Raw genomic sequence first — 26,174 nt, 5'->3', positions numbered from 1 at the left:
AACATGACCTTCCCTTCATGAACCCATGCTGCGTCTTACCAACGGGTCATGGCAAAGTCTTACGAAGAGGAGAGGTGATGGATTTGAAAGGGGCAGGGTGCAGGACATGTGGTGAACAAGTTATTTACCATGAGCAGCTATGAAAGGATGTAGGGAAGGCAACAATTTTCTCTAACGTGAGCCAAGGAAACAAAAGGTGAATTTATTCACACTGGGTTCAGAAACAGTCTGAGCAAGACAAAGGATAAAACAAAAAAAATTATCCAGGGTCACAGATTGTAAGTGACACAATACTTTCCTTAATTGATCATTCCAAAATAAGTGCAAAAGTGACTCTTAAATGATTTGTTTAGTGCTTGCTGAGAGATAAAAGCTTTATTGTTGCATTTGAAAGAACATTTCAGAATGTTAAATTTACAGGATATTTAGCTCATCTTGTGAACACTAGTTCATCATTTACAAATTATTTCAAATTCACAAATGAATATAGAGCTCATGTATCCTCCTTGAAGACAAGATAATCAGATGCCTTTATGCACACATGCACATGCAGTCGCTATGGGAATCTACTGAGAGTCGAATGTCTGGAGACTTCCTACTGAACATTGTATTGTCCCTCACAGCGAAATCTGCCAATGGAAAGTGTAGCATTAGGAAGAGAATCTGCGTGAAGTATGAATATATTTCAAAACTGACCGTTTCCCCCTCCGTATGTAAATATCATATCAATCTGTTTCAATTAAACATCTCAATCAAAAGGAATCAGGTGACCAAGGGAACTATTTGACTTGCAGCTTCAGGGAAGGAAGCACAAATCAGTGGAATGAACATCGAACGATCGGGCATGGGGAACTTAAAAGCAAAAATACAAAATGCGCTACATTGAAAAGCAAACTTTCACTGCTTTGTGTGTTCAATAAATGTCAACCCATCAATGATTTGATAATCACAGCATTGCCTCTTTCTGAACAACATCCCAGGTGGGTTTATAAGGAAATGTGTTCTAATTTCTGGGTCCAATACCAATGATCGTTGAAACAAGAGATTTAACAATAAATAGAATTCCATAACTGCTTAATATTCTTTTCACAATATCTAGAGGTCATCGACATATTATATAGTGGTCAAGTCGATCTACGGGCAGCATAGTGGCACAATGATTAGCACAGCTGCCTTACAATGCCAGGGACTGGGGTCTGATTCCCGGCCCGGGTCACTGTCTGTGTGGAGTTTGTACGTTCTCCCCGTGTCTGCGTGGGTTTCCTCCGGGTGCTCCAGTTTTCTTCCACATTCCGAAAGACGTGCTGGTTAGGTGCATTGACCCAAACAGGCACCAGAGTGTGGCGACTAGCGGAATTTCACAGTGGCTTCATTGCAGTGTTAATGTAAGACTTACTTGTGACTAATAAATAAAAACTTTTTAAAAAAAATCTGGAGAAAATTATTGGAGCAAAGAATGATAAGAAGGTGGGAATGGCTAACACAGGGAGTGAGTGAAATAAACAATATAGATGAATTTCAGGGGAAACTAGACAAATGTACGAGCAGGGAGCGAATATTGGGTTAGGGTGATAGATTTAAATGAATAAATATGAGAAGAAGCTCGAGTGGAACATAAACATTGCTTGGAATATTTGGTTGAACCATTTCTTTCTGTCCAGTATAACTTATGTATATTTTGAATTTATTTGGCAATGAAAGGAATATACATCAGTGCTACACACTTACCGGATGACACACAGTGGAAGTTGACCAACTGAGAGCGTGTTTCAATGGGGGAACATCCTTCCAGGCACCGTTGAACTGGTTCAACCGAGAAACATTTGGATTCCACTCCTTCAAATTCAATTGATTTCCCAAATTGAACAAATTCTCGTCTAACTTTGCAGTCTGAAATTTAACAAAGTACAGATTATTCCTGTGGAGATATGCAGAAAGATGAAAGTTTGGGGACATCATTTAAAATGATTTCAAACCCTCTTACCATCTGTACAGGATTGTCCTGGGAATGTCCACGATTCAAAAAGGTCTTCAACATCTCTGGCTTGCTCTTGATTGGGCTTCATCATTTTGTGCTCACCATTATTTAGCCCACAAATACCACATGTCTTACTCATCATCTGATTAAGTACAATCTACACGCAAAGGGTAAAGAAATGAATCAGTCTACCAACTAGAGCTCAGAGTTAATATTTGAAGATGTAATTTGCTCATTCTCCTGAGGTACCTCCACTCTCTTTCCATCGAAGTACAATCGGTCAATATTGATTGATGATGCTTCCAAAATAATTCCAGCACCTTCCTTCTGAACTTGAACTGCTGGAATAAGACAGATATCCATTTTTCCAATCAGCTATTTCCATTTTCTAACAATATATGTTGAGCAGCTGTTGCTGCTAAGATAATATGGAAAGCAAGTAACTTCCCGACTAAAAAATGATTGTGACTGAGGTAGTTTTATTTAGAATGTGGACTGAACTGTACATTGAGTGAAGGGATGAAAAAATTGAAGAGGTTGATAGTGACTGCCTATTACGTTCTTTGGTTAAAAAAAAATCCTGTGCTATTATTTTGACACTGAGTTGAATACAAGGAACAGGGTTGATAGGTATCCTCCACATTAAGATACTTGTATTTTCAGTAGCTGGTCAGCACTACCCTTTGAACTCTGCAAGGAGCAGACCATGCTGCCCCTGAGTTCTGCTGCACCATAAAATATGTTTATGGCTGACCATTGGTCTTTACCCTCTGCTGTCATAACCCTTGATTCCCAAACGTTTGCCTCACTCAGCCTGAAATGGTGAAGCACCCAACAAGTTCTGTGGTTGAGTATCCCAAAATTCACAACTCTTAGAATGAAGAAAATTCCCATCATCTCCATCCTCAATGATGGCCAACGTATCCTGAGACAGCGCCCTGATGTTCCAGATTCACCAACAAGGGGAAACAATCCCTCAGTTCCAAAACAATTCAAAGTCAATCTTTGCCAGTTAATACTTTTGTGGCCTTTCATATTACATAGTGTAATTGGTGATGGTGCAATCTTGTGCAGACTTATCAGTTCTGCTTAACTATCAATTCATGGCAAATAAACAAGAGCAGAAGATTTATTTACCAGGTGCCTCTGGAATCTGTTGGGTAAAGTCTCTCTCTGCACCATTAACCAAAAACTTTATTCCACTTAGTGTAGGAATTGCTTCAATAATCCTGTTTCAAATCAAATTCACAAATCCTGTTAAATCAGTTGCAAATGTGTGACAGCGTTGGACAACGTAGTGCAAAAGAGACATTCAAATAATCACGTTCATTTTTTCCTGCAATTCCCCCTCACGATCTCCAGCCGAAATCCTGAAAGATGTACCTGCATTCATCTCCTTAATTCTAAAGGAGCAGTGCAATCCCTGTTATTCAGCATTCTGAAATATCCCTCTCCCCTCCACTAGAAACAAATGACACGAGTAACAAGAGAACAAACAAATATCTCACATCCTCAGCATTCTCAAGAAATCTGAAATAATTAGGTGCAAGAAGGAAGGTCTTAGAAATGCAGCCATTCTTGCAATGGAACTTGAGCGACCAGTTAACATGGAGTAATTTCTTTTCCAGTCCGTGGTTAACTGAATAATTGTAAGTAATCTTTCCAGCTCTTACAGCTTTAATAGCTCATCTGGATTCTCATAAGCAATGTGGGTGTCTTTAAAACCACCTTGAATCATTTATTCCTAGTCTGCTCTAGCCTGGTTTCCTGTGTCTATTCATTTATTTAACAGTGGATCCCAGCCTGGTAGCATGGAATTATCAGCATATTAAATTATCACACAAGCTACCATTCCCCAGTCTGATAACTTTTACTTCCTCTTCAACGGAAGAATCACTTTATCCAGAAATAGGCATTAAAGATATCGGGTGTCAAAGAGAATGTAACTTACACATTCGAAGCCAGCACCAGTTTTATTTCCTTCTTATTCGGATCAATTTCAGCCCGTCTCATCATCAATATAAATCTGGGAGATGATGAACAGTCTTGGGCCAGGACATAGTGGCACCTATTGGCGAATGAATGCTTCAATTCGTCCTCATCAAAGGTCTTAACCACTTCATTTTCTACGGTGCACTGACCTACAGAACAATCAAATCATACTTTCACAGAATTTACTACATTGCCGATGTGCCACCGAATTAACACAATTAACCACCATATAAGACTTCAGTGCTTTTCTATTTGGGTTAAGTCACACGGGATCAAGAGTGAATTCGCAGGATGAATTCAGAACTGGCTTGGCTACAGGTCACAGTGGAAGGGTGTTTTTTTCTGAATGGGGGTCTGTAAGTAGTAGTGTTACAGAGGGATCCGTGCTGGGACCGCTGTTGTTGGTAATGTGTATGAATTGACTTGGAACAAAACGTAGCTGGTCCGAATAGCAAGTTTGAGGATAATACTAAAATTGCTGGAGTTGTGAGTAGTGATTAAGACTGTCAGAGAATACAGCAGGGTATGGATAGGGTGGAAAATTGGGTGGAGAAATGGCAGATGGAATTTGATCTGTACAAATGCGAGGTGATGTATTTTGGCCGATCCACTTCAGGTAGGAGCTATAAAATATTTGGCAGAACCATCAGGAACAGAGACAGACAGAGAAATCTGGGAGTACAGGTCCCCAGATCCTTAAAAGTGGCAACACAGGTGGAAAAGTTGGTGAAGAAAACATATGGCACGCTCGCCTTCATTGCCGGGGCACCGAGTTTCAAAGCTGGCAAATTGTGTTACGGCGATATGACATGTCGGTTAGGCCAGATTGGAATACTGTGTCCAATTCTGATCGCCACACTACCAGAAAGACGTGGAAGCTTTGGAGGGAATACAGGAAAGGTTCATGAGGATTTTGCCTGGTACGAAGGCTATTAGCTATGAAGAGAGATTGAATAAACTGGGATTGTTCCCTGGAAGCTGATGTGCAACCTGATGGAAGTTTATAAAATATGAGGGGAATAGATAAGGCAAACAGTTGGAACCTTTCTCTTGGGGCAGAAGTGACAATTACAGCATGGCACCAGTTCATGGTAGGGGAGAAAGGTTCGCTGGAGGTGTGTGGGGGAAGTTATTTACACAGAGAGTGGTGGAGGCCTGAAATGCACTGCCATGTGAGACGGTTTGAGGCAGATATGTTCGCGACATTGAAGACATATCTGGATTACGTATGAACAGGGGAGAATTGAGGAATGCAGGCATTTGGTCTGGATAGGACATCAGGATTTGGCACAGGTTTGGTGGGCCAAGGGGCTTGTTCTTGTGCTGTACTGTTCTTTGTTGAATTATGTCGTAGCCTTCACACAGGTTCAACATTCTTACTTGCAGGTTACATAGAATTTGAAATGATAATTGATGAGACTCATGTTGACATGGTCACTTTCCTTTGGCCCTTATTCTGTTGGATTGCTTAACCTTTATAAGATAGGCAATTTAAGACCGTGTTAAAATAAGAGCAGAGCAGCACCAGACTGATGTGTCGGCTATTCTCTCATTAATACTTCGATAATATTCGCTCGGTTGGGATTTGATGTTTTGAATTACACATCAAAGCAGGAGATTGACTGGAAATCCCTGAGGATTAAAGCACCTTCTACAGAGGGGAGAGAGGGATTTTCCACATTGTCAGTGTGCCCACAGAGTAAATTAGCAAAGGTAATCCACAAGACAAGACTTCAATGTTTTTTCCCTTTGGATTCAAATTAAAATAAGGTTAAGTTTCACAATAAATTGCCACGACAAAGACTTGAGATGTGACATTTGAAAAATTCATTACGTTGGTTGATTGTCAGAAACAGGTCTGGAATTTCCGCTATGCTGCTGAATCCTTTCTGTTGCACCCTTACACTTATTGAGTGCATGGGCAGTGATGTGGGGACCTGCAAACCCTGATAATAGGCTGTCATCTGCAAGAGAAACACAAAGATTCCTGATTCTGATGTCACAGAAATTTCTCTCCAACCTAGCTACAAATGTAACACTACATTCTGTTTGTAATTTTTATTAATGATCTGGATGAGGGTATAGTTGGGTGGATTAGTAAGTTTGCTGATGACACCAAAGTCGGAGGTGTGGTAGATTGTGAGGAAGGGTGTCATAGTTTGCAGGAAGACTTAGACAGGTTGCAGAGCTGGGCCGAGAGGTGGCGGATGGAGTTTAATGTGGAGAAGTGTGAGGTAATTCACTTTGGTAGGAATAACAGATGTGTCGAGTATAGGGCTAACGGGAGGACTTTGAATAGTGTGGATGAGCAGAGGGATCTAGGTGTATGTGTACATAGATCCCTGAAAGTTGGGAGTCAAGTAGATAAGGTTGTTAAGAAGGCATACGGTGTCTTGGCGTTTATTGGTAGGGGGATTGAATTTAGGAGTCGCAGCGTCATGTTGCAACTGTACACAACTCTGGTGCGTCCGCACTTGGAGTACTGTGTGCAGTTCTGGTCCCCACATTACAGGAAGGATGTGGAGCTTTGGAGAGGGTGCAGAGGAGGTTTACCAGGATGTTGCCTGGTATGGAGGGGAGGTCCTATGAGGAGATGCTGAGGGATTTGGGGTTGTTTTCGCTGGAAAGAAGGCGGCTAAGAGGGGATCTTATTGAAACATATAAGATGATTAGAGGTTTAGATAGGGTGGATAGTAATAGCCTTTTTCCTCTGATGGAGAAATCTAGCACGAGGGGGCATGGCTTTAAATTAAGGGGTGGTAGTTATAGGACGGATGTCAGGGGTAGGTTCTTTACCCAGAGGGTGGTGAGGGATTGGAATGCCCTGCCTGCTGCAGTTGTAAATGCGCCTAGTTTGGGGGCGTTTAAGAGATTGGTGGATAGGTTTATGGACGAGAAGGGATTGGTTTAGGTTAGTGGGTCATTGTTTTGTAACTGGACGGCGTAACATCGTGGGCCGAAGGGCCTGTTCTGCGCTGTAATGTTCTATGTTCTATGTTCTATGTACATTCTGCACTTCCTCCTTTCCTTCTCTATGAGCGGCATGCTTTGAGCTTGTAGCCCGCAAGGAAAAAATACTTTTCATCGGATACCAATACACGTAACAATAATAAATCAAAAATGACAGTGAAACAAGACTAAATAAATACCTTGGGCAGTTTGATGATTGTATCAATTGTGCTTGGAGATGTTAGGGCTACCAGTGCTGTAATCTGACGTGAAGGGTTACGTTTGTAGGTTTGAGAGAATCCTAACGCATAAGCCAATCCTGGAATATAGTCCCCAACCCTGATGGGAAAACAGTTGTTTGGGTTGTGAGTATCGTAGACAGGTGAAACAGTGAAGAGCAGATTGAGACAATGAGATGTTCAGCATACTCACGCTTTGGCATTATATTTCAGAACCTCGTTTATCTTGGACCATTGCATTTTGACCTTAACTGCTGGGTGAGTTGCAAGTTGTCCATTGGATACCCTAACGGACACTCTGTACCTCTCACAGTTTTCACCCCATCTCACCAGTGTCTACAGAAGGTTAGAAGAAATGCCAATGAGACAAAGAGACAGGTTACCTGTGAGCACTATAGGATGTCTGCAGAAGGCAGGTGGTTTATTAGAGAATTGGCCATTACCAATACTTTGTGTGAACTAGGCATTGCTGCATCGGCACAGATTCTCCAATTGCTCTTCTCATCCAGCTCCACCACACGCAAGTGTACCCTGGGCAGCCGAGTATCCATCTTCCCGTATCCAGTCAGCTGGTAGCCTTGCTGCGTGCCGTCAGTTCTTCTAGATCGAAGAAGGACAACCAGGGAAGGTGGACCCGCTCTGCTGATCAAATAGCGCTGCAACGATGAACACAAAGGCAGATTTTATTCGATGAACACCCAGACCAGAAAAATCCCCAAGCATCGCAAACCTCAATAACAGTTCCTACAGCGATTCGGATTGGCGGATGGTGACTAGTGGAGTGTCTCAGGGGTCGGTGCTGGGGCCTGAGCTATTTACCATTTATATAGATGACCTGGAGGAGGGAACCGAGTGTAGGATGTCGAAATTTGCTGATGACACCAAGATTGGTGGAAAGGCAAATTGTGCGGAGGGTCTGGAGAGTCTGCAGAAGGATCTAGATAGGCTGGGCGAATGGGCCAGGAAATGGCAAATGGAATTTAATGTTGGCAAGTGTGAGGTTGTCCACTTTGGTAGGAATAATGGTAGGAAGGATTATTACTTACATGGCGAAAAACTGCAGCAGGCGACGGTGCAGAGGGACCTCGGGGTCCTTGTGCATGAGTCGCAAAAACCCAGCTTGCAGGTGCAGCAGGTGGTCAGGAAGGTGAATGGGATGCTGGCCTTCATAGCGAGGGGGATTGAATATAAAAGTAGGGAGGTCTTGCTGCAGCTGTATAGGGCATTGGTGAGGCCGCAGCTGGAGTACTGTGTGCAGTTTTGGGCGCCGTACTTACGCAAGGATATTTTGGCCTTGGAGGGAGTGCAGAGGAGGTTTACTAGGCTGATACCGGAGTTGAGGGGGTTGAGCTATGAGGAGAGGCTGAATAAACTAGGCTTGTACTGGTTAGAGTTTAGAAGAATGAGGGGAGATCTCATTGAGACGTATAAGATGATGAATGGGATGGATAGGATAGAGGTGGAGAGACTCTTCCCGCTCAGAAAGGACAGTAGGACTAGGGGGCACAGCCTCAAGATAAAGGGGGGTGGTTTAGAACGGAGTTGAGGAGGAACTTCTTCACTCAAAGGGTGGTGAATCTCTGGAATTCTCTGCCTGTTGAAGTGGTGGAGGCTGCCTCGCTAAATATTTTTAAGACGCGGGTTGATGGGTTTTTGATAAGAGAGGGGATTAAGGGTTATGGGGAGAGGGCGGGAAAGTGGAACTGAGCCACAACAGATCAGCCATGATCTTATTGAATGGCGGGGCAGGCTCGAAGGGCTAGTTGGCCTACTCCTGCTCCTATTTCTTATGTTCTTATGTTTCTTACAAACCTGCTCAGATGATCGAAGGATGGATGAGCCGTGGCTGGCGAGATTTGCCTTTGAGCCAGAACCACGTTCTACCCTGGTAATTCGGCTAGATCCAGAGCGCTGTCTTGAAGAACGGGTAATTTCTGCTGATACCCTTCGGACTGTGTACTAAGAAAAACCAGAGTACAAATTGATAATGTCAAAGTGCGCATCAGGAACCCGAGAACAAGCTATCTCACTTCCTGCTGACTGCCAGTTTTATGTTTGCAATTTCAATTTCTGGGTGAAAATGTAAAGATTTCAAAGTCACAGTATGATTTCTAAATTGTGCAGATATTAACTAGCTTTCTTACAAAGCAAATGATTAAATCTGGGCGCAGTCAGTATGGTTTGCACACATTACATAAATATCATAAGAACATTAGGCCATAAGAATTAGGAGCAGGAGTAGGTCATCTGGCCCCTCGAGCCTGCTCCGCCATTCAATAAGATCATGGCTAATGTTTTTGTGGACTCAGATCCACTTACCCACCACTCACCATAACCCTTAATTCCTTTAGTGTTCAAACATTTATCTATCCTTGCCTTAAAAACATTCAATGAGGTAGCCTCAACTGCTTTACAGGGCAGGGAATTCCGCAGATTCACAACCCTTTGTGTGAAGAATTTCCTCTTCAACTCAGTCCTAAATCTGCTTTCCCTTATTTTGAGGTCATGCCCCCTAGTTCTAGTTTCACCTGTCAGTGGAAACAACTTCCCTCCTATCTTATCTATTCCCTTCATTATCTTATATGTTTCTAAAACATCTCCTCTCAATCTTCTGAATTCTAAACAGTAGTCCCACTCTACTCAGTCTTTTCTCCTAAGGCAACCGTCTCAACTCCAGAATCAACCTAGTGAATCTCCTCTGCACCCCCTCCAATGTCAGTATATCCTTTCTCAAGTAAGGAGACCAAAACTGAACACAGTACTCCAGATGTGACCTCACCAGCACCTTTACAGCTGCAACATAACCTCACTGTTTTTAAATTCCATTCTTTCAGCAATGAAGGACTAAATTCCATTTGCCTTCTTAATTAATTGCTGCACCTACAAACCAACTCTTTGTGACTCTTGCACAAGGACACCCAGGTCCCTTTGCACAGCAATATGCTGAACTGTGTACCAATTTAAGTAATGGTCCATTTTGTTGTTATTCCTACCAAAATGGATGACCACTTATTTACCAACATTGTACTCCATCTGGCAGTCCCCAACCCACTCACGTAGACTATCTATATCCCTTTGCAGACTTTCAGCGTCCTCTGCACACTTTACTCTGCCACTCACCTTAGAGTCATCTGCAAATTTTGACACACTACACTTGGCCCCCAACTCCAAATCATCAACGTAAATCGTAAACAATTGCAGTCCCAACACTGATCCCTGAGCCACACCACCAGTTACTAGCCCAATCACAAAAACACCCTTTTACTCCCATTCTTTGCGTTCTATTAATTGACCAATCCTCTATCCATGTTAACCTTGCACCTTTATCTTATGAAGCAGTCTTTGGTCTGGTGCCTTGTCAAATGCCTTCTGGAAATCCAGATACACCACATCCACAGGTTCCCCATTCTCCACTGCACATGTAATGTTCTCAAAGAATTCCACCAAATTAGTCAAACATGACCTTCCCTTCATGAACCCATATGTGTCTTACCAATGAGACAATTTATATCCAGATGTCTGGCTATTTCTTCCTTGATAATAGATCCAAGCATTTTCCCTACTACAGAAGTTAAGCTAACTGGCTTACAGTTACCTGCTTTTTTTCTCAATTTACCTCCTTGTTTAAACAGTGGTGTCTCATTTGTTGTTTTCCAATCTGCGAGAACCACACCAGAGTCCAGTGAATTTTTGGTAAATTACCACTGGGGCATTTGCTGTTTCTCCCACCATCGCCTTTAGTACCCTGGGATGCATTCCATCAGGACCAGGGTACCTTTAGCCCCATTAACTTGCCCAACGCTTCCTCTTTCGTGATCATGATAGTTTTTAGGTCCTCTTCTGCCATAATCTTCCTATCATCAATTTTTGGCATGTTATTTGTGTCTTCCACTGTGAAGACCGACACAAAATACATGTTGATTGCCTCAGCCATTTTGCCATTTCTTGTAATGACATCCCTCTTCCAAAAGTCATAGAGCAAGTATTGAGAACTGTTTGAGTGGAGAATCTTCTTACCCGACTTTCTTGCAATGGCCTGAACGCAAGATCCAAGAGCCGCCGGTTTGCTGCCTGTGAAAATACATTGAAGTAAAGAAACAGAACATTTATTCCTTTCTACAAAAAGTCTATCGTGTTGTCTTTACAAGTCTATCACCTTCAGATTGTTTCATAGATATTGATAGAGGTATCAGGGTCTCTTACAGACTGAGTTTCCAAGTTCTAGGAGATGGTCTGTGTAAAATCACAGATTGGTGAGGTTCAGATGCTGAATTTGATAGGATGGACAGGATGTTCTGCCTGAGCTGGCCTCCTCCAGCGTCCTTCCCTATTCCCCATACTGCCCTCTCACAGGAAATGACGGAATTGAATTCTTGGGTATCAGACATTTCGGAAGGATAGACAGGAAGGAAAGGAAGGCAGGGTAGCTCTGCTAATTAAGGATAACATCAGGGCAGCAGTGAGAGACGATATGGGCTCTAAGGAGCAAAATGTGGAATCGTTGTGGGTGGAGATAAGGAATAGTAAGGGGAAAAAGTCACTGGTGGGCGTGGTCTATAGGCTTCCAAATAATAACTTTGAGGTAGGACAGACTATAAACAAGCAAATAACAGATGTGTGTAAAAACAGAACAGCAATAATCATGGGGGATTTTAACCTACACATTGATTGGTCAACTCAAGTCGGGCATGGTGGACTTGAGGAAGCGTTCTTAGAATGCTGTCGAGATAGTTTCCTCGAACAATATGTTACAGAACCTATGAGGGAGTGAGCTATCTTAGGTCTGGTCCTGTGTAATGAAACAAGTAAAATTAATGGTCTTCTTGTGAGGGATCCTCTTGGGATGAATGATCACAATATGGTTGAATTTCTAATACAGATGGAGAGTGAGAAAGTCGGGTCCCAAACCAGTGTCTTCTGCTTTAACAAAGGGGAGTACGATAGGATGAGAGTAGAGTTGGCTAATGTAGACTGGGAGCGCAGACTAGTTGGTAGGACAGTTGAGGAACAGTGGAGAATTTTTAAGGAGCTTTGTCTCAGTACTCAGCAAAAATATATTCCAGTGAAAAAGAAGGAATGTTAAAAAAAAACAGCCGTGGTTAACTAAGGAAATAAAGGAGAATAGCAAATTAAAAACCAATGTATACAGAGTGGCCAAAATTAGTGGGGAACTAGAAGATTGCGAAAGCTTTAAAAAAAAACAAAGAACTACGAAGAAAGCAATAAAGAAAGGAAAGATAGATCATGAAACTAAAGCTGCACAAAATATAAAAACTGATAGCAAAAGTTTTTACAAATGTATAAAATGGAAAAGAGAGGCTAAAGTAAATGTTGGACCCTTAGAAGATGAGAAGGGGGATTTAATAGTGGGAAACGAGGAAATGGCCGAGGCCTTAAACAAGTTTTTTGCGTTGGTCTTCACAGTAGAGGACACAAACAACGTACCGATAACTGACAGTCATGGGACTGTAGGGGTTCAGGACCTTAAAATGATTACTATTACTGAAGAGACAGTGTTTGGTAGGCTAATTAGACTAAAGGTAGACAAGTCCCCGGGTCCGGATGGAATGCATCCCAGGGTACTAAAAGAAATGGCAGAAATAACAGCAGATGCGTTAGTTGTAATTTATCAAAATTCGCTGAACTCTGGGGAGGTGCCGGCTGATTGTAAAACAGCTAATGTAACGCCACTATTTAAAAAAGGAGGTAGAGAAAAGGCAGGTAACTAAAGGCCAGTTAGCTTAATGTCCGTATTGGGGAAAATGCCGGAATCTATCATTAAGGAAGAAATAGCAGGACACCTGGAAAAGAATGGTTCAATCAAACTGACTCAGCATTGATTCATGAAGGGTGAGGCATGTTTGACGAATTTATTGGACTTTTATGAAGATGTAACGAGTGCAGTTGACAGAGAGGAACTGGTGGATGTGTGTTTTTAGATTTCCAGAAGGCATTTGATAAGGTGCCTCAAAAAAGGTTGCTGCATAAGTTAATGGTACACGGATTTGTGGGTAAAGTTTTAGCATAGATTGAGGATTGGCTGTCTAACAGGAAGCAGGGAGTTGGAATAAATACGTGCTTTGCTGGTTGGCAGTTGGTGACTAGTGACATGTCACAGGGATCGGTGCTGGGACCTCAACTGTTTACCATGTACATAGACGATCTGGAGGAGGGGACCGAGTGTAGAGTAACAAAGTTTGCGGATGACACAAAGATGGGTGGGAAAGCAAATTGCGTGGAGGACACAGAAAGACTGCAGAGAAATTTGGATAGGCAAAGTGAGTGGGCAATGATCTGACAGATGGAATATAACGTTGGCAAATGTGAGGGTATCCACTTTGGAAGGAATAATAGTAAAATGGACAATTATTTAAATGGTGAAAAATTACAACATGCTACTGTGCAGAAGGATCTGGGAGTCTTTGTGCATGAATCATAAAAACTCAGTCTGCAGGTGCAGCAGGTGATCAAAACGGCAAATGGAGTGTGGGCCTTTATCGCGAGGGGGGATGGTGTATAAAAGCAGGGGGGTCTTGCTGCAATTGTACAAGGCACTGGTGAGGCTACACCTAGAGGACTGTGTGCAATTTTGGTCCCCTTATTTGCAAAAGGATGTATTGGCCTTGGAGGGAGTGCAGGGAAAGTTCACCAGGTAGATTCCGGAGATGAGAGGGTTGGTTTATGAGGAGAAATTGAGTAGACTGGGCCTGTACTCATTGGCGTTTCGAAGGCTGAGAGGAGATCGTCTCGAGACACATAAGACAATGAAGGGGCTAGACAGGGTAGAAGCAGAGAGATTATTTCCACTTAGAATGGAAACAAGAATCCAGAGGGCACAGCCTCAAAATACGGGGGAGTGATTTTTTAAAGCTAACTTTTTACTAGATTTTTCTTTAAATTTTACACCGGAAGTGGTTGCTAAGACACTCGGGTAGAGTTTGTTTTTTTAACCTTACTATAAATTAGAGCGGTGAGGAATCCCGATACTCTACATAGGTAGAGTATCCCAACCCTCCCCCCTCCTCTAACCTAAAAAAGAGAGAGAGAGAAGGGCTCTGACTGAGAGCAGGTAAGTTTGTTTTTGTTTTTGAGTGTGCTGTTAGGGCTTTGGCTCACAGGGCCAAAGAGATAAGGGTGAGGCAAGGTAAGTTATAAGTTTTTTTTAACTTTTTTTAACTTTTTCCTCTGGGTTACTAAAAAGGAGCAAGTGTGGGTGTGAGGCCAGTATGTTGTTGCCAGTGCAACATGTGGGAGGTCTTGGAAGCTCCTGGTCTCCCAGACATCCACACCTGTGCTCGGTCTGTGGAGCTGCAGTCCCTACAGAACCAGGTTAAGGAGCTGCAAATGCAGCTCGAGGACCTTCGGCTCATTCGAGAGAGTGAGGAGGTTATAGATAGGAGCTATCAGCAAGTAGTCACACCAGGGCAACGGGAAGAGGGCACTTGGGTAACTATTAGGAAGGGGAAACGTCAGGTGATGGAGAGCACACCGGTGGATGTCCCCCTTCAAAATAAGTACTCCGGCCTGAGTACCACTGGGGGGGACAGCTCATCTGAGGGAGGAAGCGGTGGCCAGCTCTCTGGAGCTGAGCCAGTATGTCAAAAAATTAAAAAAGAGAGCAGAAAGGTGGTATTAATCGGGGACTCCACAGTGAGGGGGGCGGACAGGCGTTTTTGTGGACGTAGACGGGAGTCGCGGATGGTGGTTTGTCTCCCTGGGGCTGGGATCCGGGATGTCTCTGGGCGGGTCCCAGACATCCTGAAAGGGGAGGGTGAGGAACCGGAGGTTGTAGTGCATATAGGTACTACTGACGTAGGCAAGAAGAGGGAGGCAGTCGTGAAAAGGGACTATAGGGAACTGGATAGGCAGCTGAGGAAGAGGAAAGCGAAGGTAGTAATCTCAGGATTGCTGCCTGTGCCAAGGGAGAATGAGGGAAGAAATGAAATGAGGTGGAGGGTGAATGCATGGCTGAGGGACTGGTGCAGGGGGCAGGGATTTCGGTTCCTAGATCACTGGGACCTCTTTAGGGGCAGGTGGGACCTGTACAGTAAAGACGGGCGGCACTTAAATCCCAGGGGGACTAATATCTTGGTGGGAAGACTGGCTAAGGCTACCGGGGGGACTTTAAACTAGAAAGGATGGGGGGAGGGAATAGCGATGGGGAAACTGGGACGGAGGAGGTTTGCTCCCAGGTAGGGGAGGACCACAGGCAGTATGAGAGGGAGGTTAGACAGGGGGTGGAGAAGGGAAATGTCCAGACTGAGGGGCTGAAGTGTATCTATTTTAACGCCAGGAGTGTAGTGAATAAGGTAGATGAGCTTAGGGCGTGGATTGCCGCTTGGGAATGTGATGTGGTGGCCATTACAGAGACTTGGACGTCTCAGGGACAGGACTGGGTACTTCAGGTGCCAGGATTCAGATGCTTCAGGAAGGACAGGGTTGGGGGCAAAAGAGGTGGTGGAGTGACACTGTTGGTCAGGGACAGTGTCATGGCTGCAGAGAAGGAGGATGCCGTGGAGGGACTATCTACAAAGTCTCTGTGGGTGGAAGTTAGGAACAGCAAAGGGTCGATAACTTTGCTGGGTGTATTCTATAGGCCGCCCAATAGTGACAGGGAAGTTGAGGTGCAGATAGGGAAACAGATCCTAGCGCGATGTAGTAATAACAGAGTTGTCGTGATGGGAGACTTCAATTTCCCAAACATTGATTGGAATATCCCTAGGGTAAGGGGTTTGGATGGGGAGGAGTTTGTCAGGTGTGTTCAGGAAGGTTTCCTGACACAGTATGTGGATGAGCCTATGAGGGGAGAGGCTGTACTTGACCTGGTACTGGCAAATGAACCAGGGCAGGTGATGGATCTTTCGGTAGGAGAGCATCTTGGGAATGGTGACCATAATTCTATCTCCTTCACAATTGCATTGGAAAGAGATAGGATTAGGCAGGCTAGGAAGGTGTTTGTCTGGAGTAAGGGGAAATACGAAGATGTCAGGAAGGTAATTGGACAAATAAACTGGAAGGAGGCGTTCTTGGGGAAAAGTACAGAAGGAAGGTGGCGGATATTCAAGGAATGTTTGTCTGGAGCTCTGCATGACAACGTTCCGATGAGACAAGGAGGTTTTGGTAGGTCGCGGGAACCGTGGTGCACGAAGGCTGTGGTGAACATAGTCAGGAGGAAAAGGAAGGTGTACAAAAGGTTCAGGGAGCTAGGAGATGTTAAGGATCTAGAGGAGTATAAGGATTGTAGAAAGGAGCTTAAAAGGGAAATTAGGAGAGCCAGAAGGGGTCATGAGAAGGCCTTGGCGGGTAAGATTAAGGAGAATCCCAAGGCCTTCTACAAATATGTGAAAAGTAAAAGGATAAGAAGAGAAGGGATAGGGCCTATAAAAGGTGAAGGGGGAAAAGTCTGTGTGGAACCAGAAGAAATGGCAGAGGTGCTTAATGAGTACTTTGCCTCAATATTCACGGTGGAAACTGATCTGGGGGATTTTGCTACAGGTTTGCAGCAGATGGAAAAGATTGAGTATGTGGATATTAAGGAAGAGGATGTGTTAGAACTTTTGAATTCTATCAAGATAGACAAGTCACCGGGACCGGATGGGATGTACCCCAGGTTACTGTGGGAGGTGAGGGAGGTGATTGCAGAGCCCCTGGCGATGATCTTTGCGTCGTCGATGGAGACGGGAGAGGTTCCAGAGGATTGGAGGATTGCGGATGTAGTTCCTATTTTCAAGAAAGGCAACAGGGATAGCCCGGGAAATTACCGACCGGTGAGTCTGACCTCAGTGGTTGGTAAGTTGATGGAGAGGCTTCTGAGGGACAGGATTTATGAGCATTTGGAGAGGTTTAGAATGATCAGAAATAGTCAGCATGGTTTTGTCAAAGGCAGGTTGTGCCTTACAAGCCTAGTTGAGTTCTTTGAGAATGTGACTGAGCACATTGACGAAGGAAGTGCAGTGGACGTGGTGTACATGGACTTCAGCAAGACGTTTGATAAGGTCCCCCATGCAAGACTTCTTGAGAAGGTGAGAGGACATGGGATCCAAGGGGCTTTGGCCTTGTGGATCCAGAACTGGCTTGCCTGCAGAAGGCAGAGAGTGGTGGTGGATGGGTCTTTTTCTGCATGGAGGTCGGTCACCAGTGGAGTGCCCCAGGGATCTGTTCTAGGACCCTTGCTGTTTGTCATTTTCATAAATGACCTGGATGAAGAAGTGGAGGGATGGGTTAGTAAGTTCGCCGATGACACGAAGGTCGGTGGTGTTGTGGATGGGCTGGAAGGATGTCAAAAGTTGCAGCAGGACATAGATAGGATGCAGGACTGGGCGGAGAAGTGGCAGATGGACTTCAATGCGGATAAATGTGTAGTGGTCCATTTTGGCAGGACCAATGGGATGAAGGAATACAATATCAAGGGTAGGCGTCTTAGCAGTGTTGAGGAGCAGAAGGATCTTGGGGTCCGGGTCCATAGGACTCTTAAATCGGCCTCGCAGGTGGAGGATGTGGTCAAGAAGGCGTATGGTGTACTGGCCTTCATTAATCGAGGGATTGAGTTTAGGAGTCGGGAGGTAATGCTGCAACTTTATAAGTCCCTTGTCAGGCCCCACTTGGAGTACTGTGCGCAGTTCTGGTCGCCTCACTATAGCAAGGACGTAGAAGCTATTGAAAGGGCGCAGAGGAGATTTACAAGGATGTTGCCTGGATTGGGAGGCATGCCTTATGAGGATAGGTTGAGGGAGCTAGGTCTCTTCTCCCTGGAGAGGCGTAGGTTGAGAGGCAACCTGATAGAGGTTTATCAAATGTTGAGAGGAATAGATAGGGTGGGTTCTCAGAGGCTATTTCCCAGGGCTGAAATGGTCGCTACGAGAGGACACAGATTTAAGGTGCAGGGAAGCAAGTACAGAGGAGATGTTAGGGGTAAGTTTTTCACTCAGAGGGTGGTGAGTGAATGGAATCGGCTGCCGTCAGTGGTGGTGGAGGCGAACTCGCTGGGGTCTTTTAAAAGACTTCTGGATGAGTATATGGGATTTAATAGGATTGGGGGTTATAGATAGGTCTATGGATTGGTAGGTATTGATGTGATCGGCGCAACTTGTGGGCCGAAGGGCCTGTTTGTGCTGTAGTGCTCTATGTTCTATGTTCTATAAGTGCGTTTAAGTCACAGGTAGATAGATTTTTGACCAATAAAAGAATTAAGGGTTATGAGGAACAGGCGGGTAAGTGGAACTGAACCACTATCAGATCAGCCATGATCTTATTGAATGGTGGGGCAGGCTCGAGGGGCTAGGTGGCCTACTCCTGCTCCTATTTCTTATGTTCTTGGGCAATGAATCCTAATTCCAAGCCAATTTCCCACACTCACGATGGATTTGCCAAGGTTCAGGCTGTAATTTTCTAACCACAACTTCTGTTGAAAGAGAAAATGGTGCATTTCTTCACCTCAAATAATGCAGAATGCATGTTGCTCAAATATCCACAAATAAATTATTTTCGCAAATTTCCTTACCTGAGTTTTAACGCAGGTTGGTAGAATATCACATTTACAATTCTATAGATGCTTACCTTTGCTTTAATAACACCAGATTAAAGTCCAACAGGTTTATTTGGTAGCACTAGTTTTCAGAGTGCTGCACCTTTAGCGGGTGAATGAAGAGATGGATTCACAAACAGGAGTTCGTACTGTCCCCAGCCCAGTCCAACGCCGGCATCTCCACATCATGCCATATGCCCTGCTTGTGAACCCACCTCTTTATTCACCTGATGAAGGAGCAGCGGTACGAAAGCACATGTTACCAAATAAACCTGCGGAACTTTAACCTAGAGTCGTGAGACCTTCTCACAGTGCCCACCCCAGTCCAACGCCAGCATCATTGCTATAATAAGTGAAAACACATTCTAACTGGGAGGGAGGTGATGAGGTAGTTAGTGTGATAAACAGCTGGCCTATTCTCATTGATGTAATTTAAATTCAGCCCAGGCAGAGAGGTGAGAAGATTTCTCTCTCCCTCTGGCCTGGAAGGATCTTATGGGAAAAAATTGGTTTCCTGAAAGCCCAATTGATAGAGGGCAATTTTGGATTTGGGAAATGATAGACAGAAGGGGGCCTGGGCGGGACTGTGTACAGTGCAGGCTTGATGGGTTGAATGGCCTCCTTCTGTGAATGTGGGATCTGTTCAATTCTACTGTATTCTCTTCTCTGGAGTATAGTTTTGAAGTTGGTACTTTGCTGGTTAGTCTGGGCTCAGTGGAAAGTCTTCTTTTCTCCTAGCAGAGGATAAAAATTTATATAGATTTATATAGATGATCTGGAGGAGGGAACCGAGTGTAGGGTGTCGAAATTTGCTGATGACACCAAGATTGGGGGAAAGGCAAATTGTGCGGAGGGTGTGGAGAGTCTGCAGAAGGATCTAGATAGGCTGGGCGAATGGGCCAGGAAATGGCAAATGGAATTTAATGTTGGCAAGTGCGAGGTGGTCCACTTTGGTAGGAATAATGGTAGGAAGGACTATTACTTACGTGGCGAAAAACTGCAGCAGGCGACGGTGCAGAGGGACCTCGGGGTCCTTGTGCATGAGTCGCAAAAACCCAGCTTGCAGGTGCAGCAGGTGGTCAGGAAGGCGAATGGGATGCTGGCCTTCATAGCGAGGGGGATTGAATATAAAAGTAGGGAGGTCTTGCTGCAGCTGTATAGGGCATTGGTGAGGCCGCAGCTGGAGTACTGTGTGCAGTTTTGGGCGCCGCACCTGCGCAAGGATATTTTGGCCCTGGAGGGAGTGCAGAGGAGGTTTACTAGGCTGATACCGGAGTTGAGGGGATTGAGCTATGAGGAGAGGCTGAATAAACTAGGCTTGTACTCGTTAGAGTTTAGAAGAATGAGGGGAGATCTCATTGAGACGTATAAGATGATGAATGGGATGGATAGGATAGAGGTGGAGAGACTCTTCCCGCTCAAAAAAGACAGTAGGACTAGGGGGCACAGTCTCAAGATAAAGGGGAGGCGGTTTAGAACGGAGTTGAGGAGGAACTTCTTCACTCAAAGGGTGGTGAATCTCTGGAATTCTCTGCCCATTGAAGTGGTGGAGGCTGCCTCGCTAAATATTTTTAAGAAGCGGGTTGATGGGTTCTTGATAAGAGAGGGGATTAAGGGTTATGGGGAGAAAGCGGGAATGTGGAACTGAGCCACGACAGATCAGCCATGATCTTATTGAATGGCGGGGCAGGCTCGAAGGGCTAGATGGCCTACTCCTGCTCCTATTTCTTATGTTCTTATGTTCTAAAAAGCTCAAGTTAGTGGGAGGACTCATAACAGCACTTCCATGAATCTCACTACTCAATACCTTGCCACTGTGCTTAGTTCCGCTGAGGTGTCCGCCCGTGTGTCTATGGGAGCGCCTGATGCTTTTCCGGCCTTCGCTGCTGCTGGTGCTGCTGCTGCTGCTGCTGCTGGTGCTGCTGGTGGTGCTGCTGCTACTCCAGCTTCCCTTTCTCTTTCTGACTCTTCCACCGAGGCTGGTTCTTTTAGAAACTCCGCCCGGATTAGATTCCAATGAGCTACTTGAATAGCGTTTTCTTCCAGTGCTGAGTGTTCCTGACTTGTGTGCCGCGTTGCTGGAGCTGGCGCTGGAACTGGACCAAGTCCTGTTGTACGTGCTGCGCTGTGAACAAAAGCACATTTTAAATTCAATTCTCTCTGTACGTCAATCTCTCAGTGTGAAAATCAAAGCAGATAAAGGGACTTTGGCGGGCAATTTCCAGCAAGTCAGGCATATTTGGGGCCACGATAGCGAGAATTTCATTTAGTTATTTTCCACTAATCGCAAATTGTACACAGAAAAGTAACCTTTCCATAGTACCAAAGGACTTTTTTCCTTTCCTATTGAACTATTGGACATTTTGGTAAAAGCAAAACACTGCAGATGCTGAAAATACAAAATACAAACATGGAATGCTGCAAACTCTCAGCATATTTGACAGAATTTGTAGACAGAGAGAAAGAGTTAATTTTACAAATCTCTGGACTCGAAAGAAATATCTCTGTTTCTTTTCTACGACTTTGAGATTGACCGATAATCACCCAATGGATGCCTTTGCTTCAGATTTCCTGACTGTAAGTATTTGTGACGGACGTTACGGCCTCGCTCGACCCGTGAAGGGAAAATCGCATCCGGCTCCAATGGACCTTCCCACTGTCAGCCCCTTGCTCGCTCCAATTCCCGTGGCGAGCAGGGCGGTAGAATTCCGCCAAAGACTCTGTGTTGAGTTGAAGGTGCAACGTGAAGGTCCACTACATTTATTAATCAGAAGGTACCTCTGAACCTCTTGTCATCAGCCTCAGGCGTTCAGTACTGCTACGAACTCTGTCCGGTCCTAACTGTTTGTCGGAAAGTCTCATCAGTTTGGAAGATGCTTTGGATCCTGCTTGTATGTCCAGCACAATCTTTTCAATTTCTGGGTCTGAACTCCCTGGAAATAAAAAGGGTTCTCATCAATCGAACAGCACTGAAGACAGGATAGAGCAAGTAATAGACAGAGCTAAGTGTTCCCTCAAACAACGAACAGATCTAAGTTCTGCAGTCATTCCACATCCAGTCATGAATGGTGGTGGACAATTAAACAACTCACTGGAGGAGGAGGTTGCACAAATATCTCCATCCTCAATGATGGAGGAGTCCAGCTCGTCAGTGCAAAAGATAAGGCTGAAGCATTCACAGCAATCTTCAGCCAGAGTGTTGAGTTGATGATCCATCTCAGCCTCCTCCAGTGGTCCCCAGCATCTCAGGTGCCAGTCTCCAGTCAATTTGATTCACTCCAAGAAACAGTTGGAGAACTTGCCATTCCCCTAGCCAAGCTCTGTTGGCATCTACCCAACAGTGTGAAAATTTGCCCAGGTATGTCCTGTACACACAAAGAAGGACAAATCCAACCCAGACAATTACCATCCAATCAGTCTACTCTCGATCATCAGTAAAGTGATGGAACAGGTTATCAACAGCGCTATCAAGCAATACCTGCTCAGCAATAATCTGCTCAGTGACGCCCAGTTTGGGTTTCACCAGGGTCACTCAGCTCCTGACCCCATTACAGCCTTGGTGCAAACATGGATGAAAGAGATGAAGTCCACAGGTGAGGTGAGAGTGACAGCCCTTGACATCAAGGCCACATTCGACTGAGGGTGGCATCAAGGAGCCCTAGCAACACTGGAATCAATGGGTATCAGGGGCAAACACTCCGCTGGTTGGAGCCATACCTGGTATATAGGAAGATGGTTGTGGTTGTGGAGGGTCAGTCAGCTCAGCTCCAGGACATCTCAGCAGGAGTCCCTCAGGGTTGGGCCCTAGGCCCAACAATCTTTGGCTGCTTCATCAATGCCCTTCCCTCCATCATAATGTCAGACATGGGGATGTTCACCACTAATTGCACAATTTCAACGCCATTATTGACTCTTCAGATACTGAAGCACACCATGTCCAAATGCAACAAGGTCTATACAATACCCAGGCTTGGCTGACAAGTGGTAAGTAGCATTCACGCCACATAAATGCCAGACAATGGCCATCACCAATATGAGACACTCTAACCACTGCCCCTTGACATTCAGTGGTGTTTCCATCACTGAATCCCCCACTATCAACATGAATGGATTTACCATTGACCAGAAACTCAACTGGACTCACCACATAAACGCAATGGCTACAAGGATAGGTCAGAGGCTTGGAATACTGCAGTGAGTAACTCACCTCCTGGCTCACCAAAGCCCATCCACCATCTACAAGGCACAAGTCGGGAGTGTGATGGAATACTTTCCACTTGTCTGGATGGGTGTCACTCTAACAACACTCAAGAAGCTTGACACCATCCAGGACAAAGAAGCTACATCTATAAACATCCACTTGCTCCTCCACTGATGCTCAGTAGCAGCAGTGTGTACTATCTACAAGATGCACTGAAGCAATCCACCAAAGATCTTTCGACAGAGCCTTCCAAGCCCGAGAAAACTTTCATCTGGAAGAGCAGCAGATACACGGGAACACCACCACCCGCAGGTTTCCCTCCAAGTCACTCACCATCCTGACTTGGAAATATATCGCCATTCCTTCCAGGGTCAAGATCCTGGAATTGTCTCCCTAATGGCATTGTGGGTCAACCCACAGAACATGGACTGCAATGATTCAAGAAAGCAGATCACCACCACTTTCTCAAGGGCAAAAGGGGATGGGCAATAAATGCTGGTCAGCCAGCAATGCCCAGGTCCCACAAATAAAAAAAAATTGACTATTTGTTCTTCGCAGAGACCTTGATGCAGCAATATTGCCTTGCACCAAAATGTAGTTTAATTTAGACAAATGTGAGGTGATGCATTTTGGTAGATTGAACCAAGGCAGGCTTTACTCAGTTAATGGTTGGGCATTGGGCAGAGTTACAGAACAAAGAGATCTAGGGGTACATGTTCATACCTCCTTGAAAGTGGAGTCACAGGTGGACAGAGTGGTGAAGAAGGCATTCGGCATGCTTGGTTTCATCAGTCAGAACATTGAATACAGGAGTTGGGATGAATTGTTGAAGTTGTACAAGACATTGGTAAGGCCACACTTGGAACACTGTGTGCAGTTTTGGTCTCCCTATTATGAAAGGATATTATTAAATTAGAAAGAGGGCATAAACGATTTACTAGGATGCTACCAGGACATGATGGATTGAGTTATAAGGAGAGGCTGAATGGACTGAAACTTTTTTTCTCTGGAGCGTAGGAGGCTGAGGGGTGACTTCGTAGAGGTCTATAAAATAATGAAAGGCATTGACAAGGTAGATAGTCAATATCTTTTCCCAAAAGTAGGGAAGTCTAAAACTAGAGGGCATAATTTTAAGGTGAGAGGGGAGAGATACAAAAGTGTCCAGAGGGGCATTTTTTTCACGCAGAGGGTGGTGAGTGTCTGGAACAAGCTGCTAGAGGTGATAGTAGAGGCAGGTGCAATTTTATTGTTTAAAAAGCATTTAGATAGTTACATGGGTACGATGGGTATAGAGGGATATGGGCCAAGTGCGGGCAATTGGGATTAGTTTAGGTTTTCTTAAAAAGGGGCGGCATGGATAAGTTGGGCTGAAGGGCCTGTTTCCATGCTGTAAACCTCTTTGACATTCAGCAAGATTCCTTCCAGCTGTTTGCTTGGTCTTCAATGCACACACACACACACACACACACACACACACACACACACACACACACACACACACACACACACACACACACACACACACACACACACACACACACACACACACACACATAAATAAAACTAAACCTTGGCTGAATTCTGTAGCCAAGGAGACAACTTTCTGATGTGTTTACCTGGTGCAATCGACACGTTCAAAGTGTGTTCCCCAATCAGCCGATACAATGGACTATGTTTGATGGAAAGAGCGTTTTCCATTCTGGCGTCCACACAAACTTTGAAGCCGAATCCCGTTGCTGTGGCACATGAGCGGTAGGACGAGCGATTGGGAACCCGTGCCTTCTGCTCATCCTCAGAACATGGCACCTGGTCAGACAGTGTTTCTGGAGACAGGTGTGACTGCAGGGGCACAAACAGATGGAACAGGGTCCACAGTAAGACAGAGCATCAAGATTTCATTTCAGCTGCACCGTGCCGGGCAAAATGAAGTGATGAAAAAAAGGAAATAAATATACGACAAATTAACCCAATGTCCATCTCCACTGCAGTCCTGGCTGGATGGCCTGTTTGATGCGATTACAGTTATCAAATGTGACTTACAACAATCCTAGTGCTTGTGCCTTGGGATGATTTCGTCGACGATGTAAAACGTTGTGTTGAAATGCGTCTCTCTGGACTCGAAGGTAAAATCGGGGTTATTTTTTCCGCAAACAAATCATCAACATTCCTGGACACTGCATACACCTGCGAACTACACATAGAATATTGTGTTAGGCAGCACTAGGACACCAGATACTAAATTGTTATTAGTTAATTGCACAAGATATCTCTACTTACGTCATGGATAGAATCCTGTTCTCCTTATCGGCTGGGGAAGTGTCAATCCTGAAGTTACCCTCTTTGAAGTTGATCTTTGCAGTGACGCTCATGGGAATGAGTGCATGTACGTTCACTTGGAGTTCCACGGCTGACTGGATCTGAGGCATATTAATTCCCATGAACACTCTGGTGTGGAAGGACACACTGTAAAATAACAGAAAGACATTCACAGTAAGCAGCGCCGGTAAGCACATGAAACAAATTAAATCCCTGCAGTCAATAACAATTCATATCAAGATAGATTTCAGTGACAGTGTTTCTGGTTCTGTCAATGAAATCATTTGACCTGTATACCTTGGGTTGAAGCGAGCATTCAGCTGAATCCTGGAAGCGAGTAACCGAGAAAGTTTAGAAATGGGAGGGTCAGAGCGGCCATCAACTGTTTTGGAATGAAAAAAAAACAAATCATGATTGTTGAGGACTCATATTAGAGCACAGAATATAGAAAATCTACAACACAAACAGGCCCTTTGGCCCACAAGTTATGCCAAGCATATCCCTACTTACTAGGCTTACCTATAACCCCCTGTCTTACTAAGTCCCATGTACTCACCCAAAAGTCTCTTAAAAGACCCTATCAAAACTGCCTCCACCACCACAGCCCGCAGCCGATTCCACGCACCCACCACCCTCTGATGAAAAACTTGCCCCTGACATCTTGTCTGTACCTACTCCCCAGCACCCTAAACTTGTGTCCTCTTGTGGCAGCCATTTCAGCCCTGGGAAAAAGCCTCTGAGAATCTACTCAATCAATACCTCTCATCATCTTATACACCTCTATCAGGTTACCTCTCATCCTTCATCTCTCCAAGAAGAAAAGACCAAGCTCCCTCAACCTATCCTCATAAGGCATGCCACCCAATCCAGGCAACATCCTTGTAAATCTCCTCTGCACCCTTTCAATAGATTCCACATCCTTCCTGTAATGAGGTGATGAGAACTGAGCATAGTACTCCAAGTGGGGTCTGACCA

At 44.7% G+C, this 26,174-nt stretch overlaps 1 protein-coding gene across 1 annotated transcript in view; it reads right to left on the bottom strand.

Moving 5' to 3' along the window:
* Positions 1–531: 531 nt before the first annotated feature.
* The window catches only part of LOC145348250 (vitellogenin-like), a 40,046-nt gene continuing 14,403 nt past the window's right edge, over positions 532–26,174 (bottom strand). Inside the window, 18 exon segments of the mRNA XM_080196452.1 lie at positions 532–629; positions 1,729–1,890; positions 1,985–2,135; positions 2,228–2,319; positions 3,116–3,207; positions 3,930–4,119; positions 5,805–5,934; positions 7,120–7,258; positions 7,352–7,494; positions 7,602–7,814; positions 8,971–9,117; positions 11,176–11,229; positions 20,490–20,807; positions 21,461–21,615; positions 24,500–24,722; positions 24,924–25,074; positions 25,161–25,346; positions 25,497–25,581. Coding sequence (XP_080052578.1) covers positions 532–629; positions 1,729–1,890; positions 1,985–2,135; positions 2,228–2,319; positions 3,116–3,207; positions 3,930–4,119; positions 5,805–5,934; positions 7,120–7,258; positions 7,352–7,494; positions 7,602–7,814; positions 8,971–9,117; positions 11,176–11,229; positions 20,490–20,807; positions 21,461–21,615; positions 24,500–24,722; positions 24,924–25,074; positions 25,161–25,346; positions 25,497–25,581 — 2,729 coding nt within the window.

Source organism: Carcharhinus amblyrhynchos, chromosome 9, assembly GCF_965287045.1.
Source record: "Carcharhinus amblyrhynchos chromosome 9, sCarAmb.v2.hapA, whole genome shotgun sequence".
Lineage (NCBI taxonomy): Eukaryota > Metazoa > Chordata > Chondrichthyes > Carcharhiniformes > Carcharhinidae > Carcharhinus > Carcharhinus amblyrhynchos.
The sequence above is the reverse complement of the archived record's forward strand: the minus strand, read 5'-3'. Positions and strand labels throughout refer to the sequence as shown.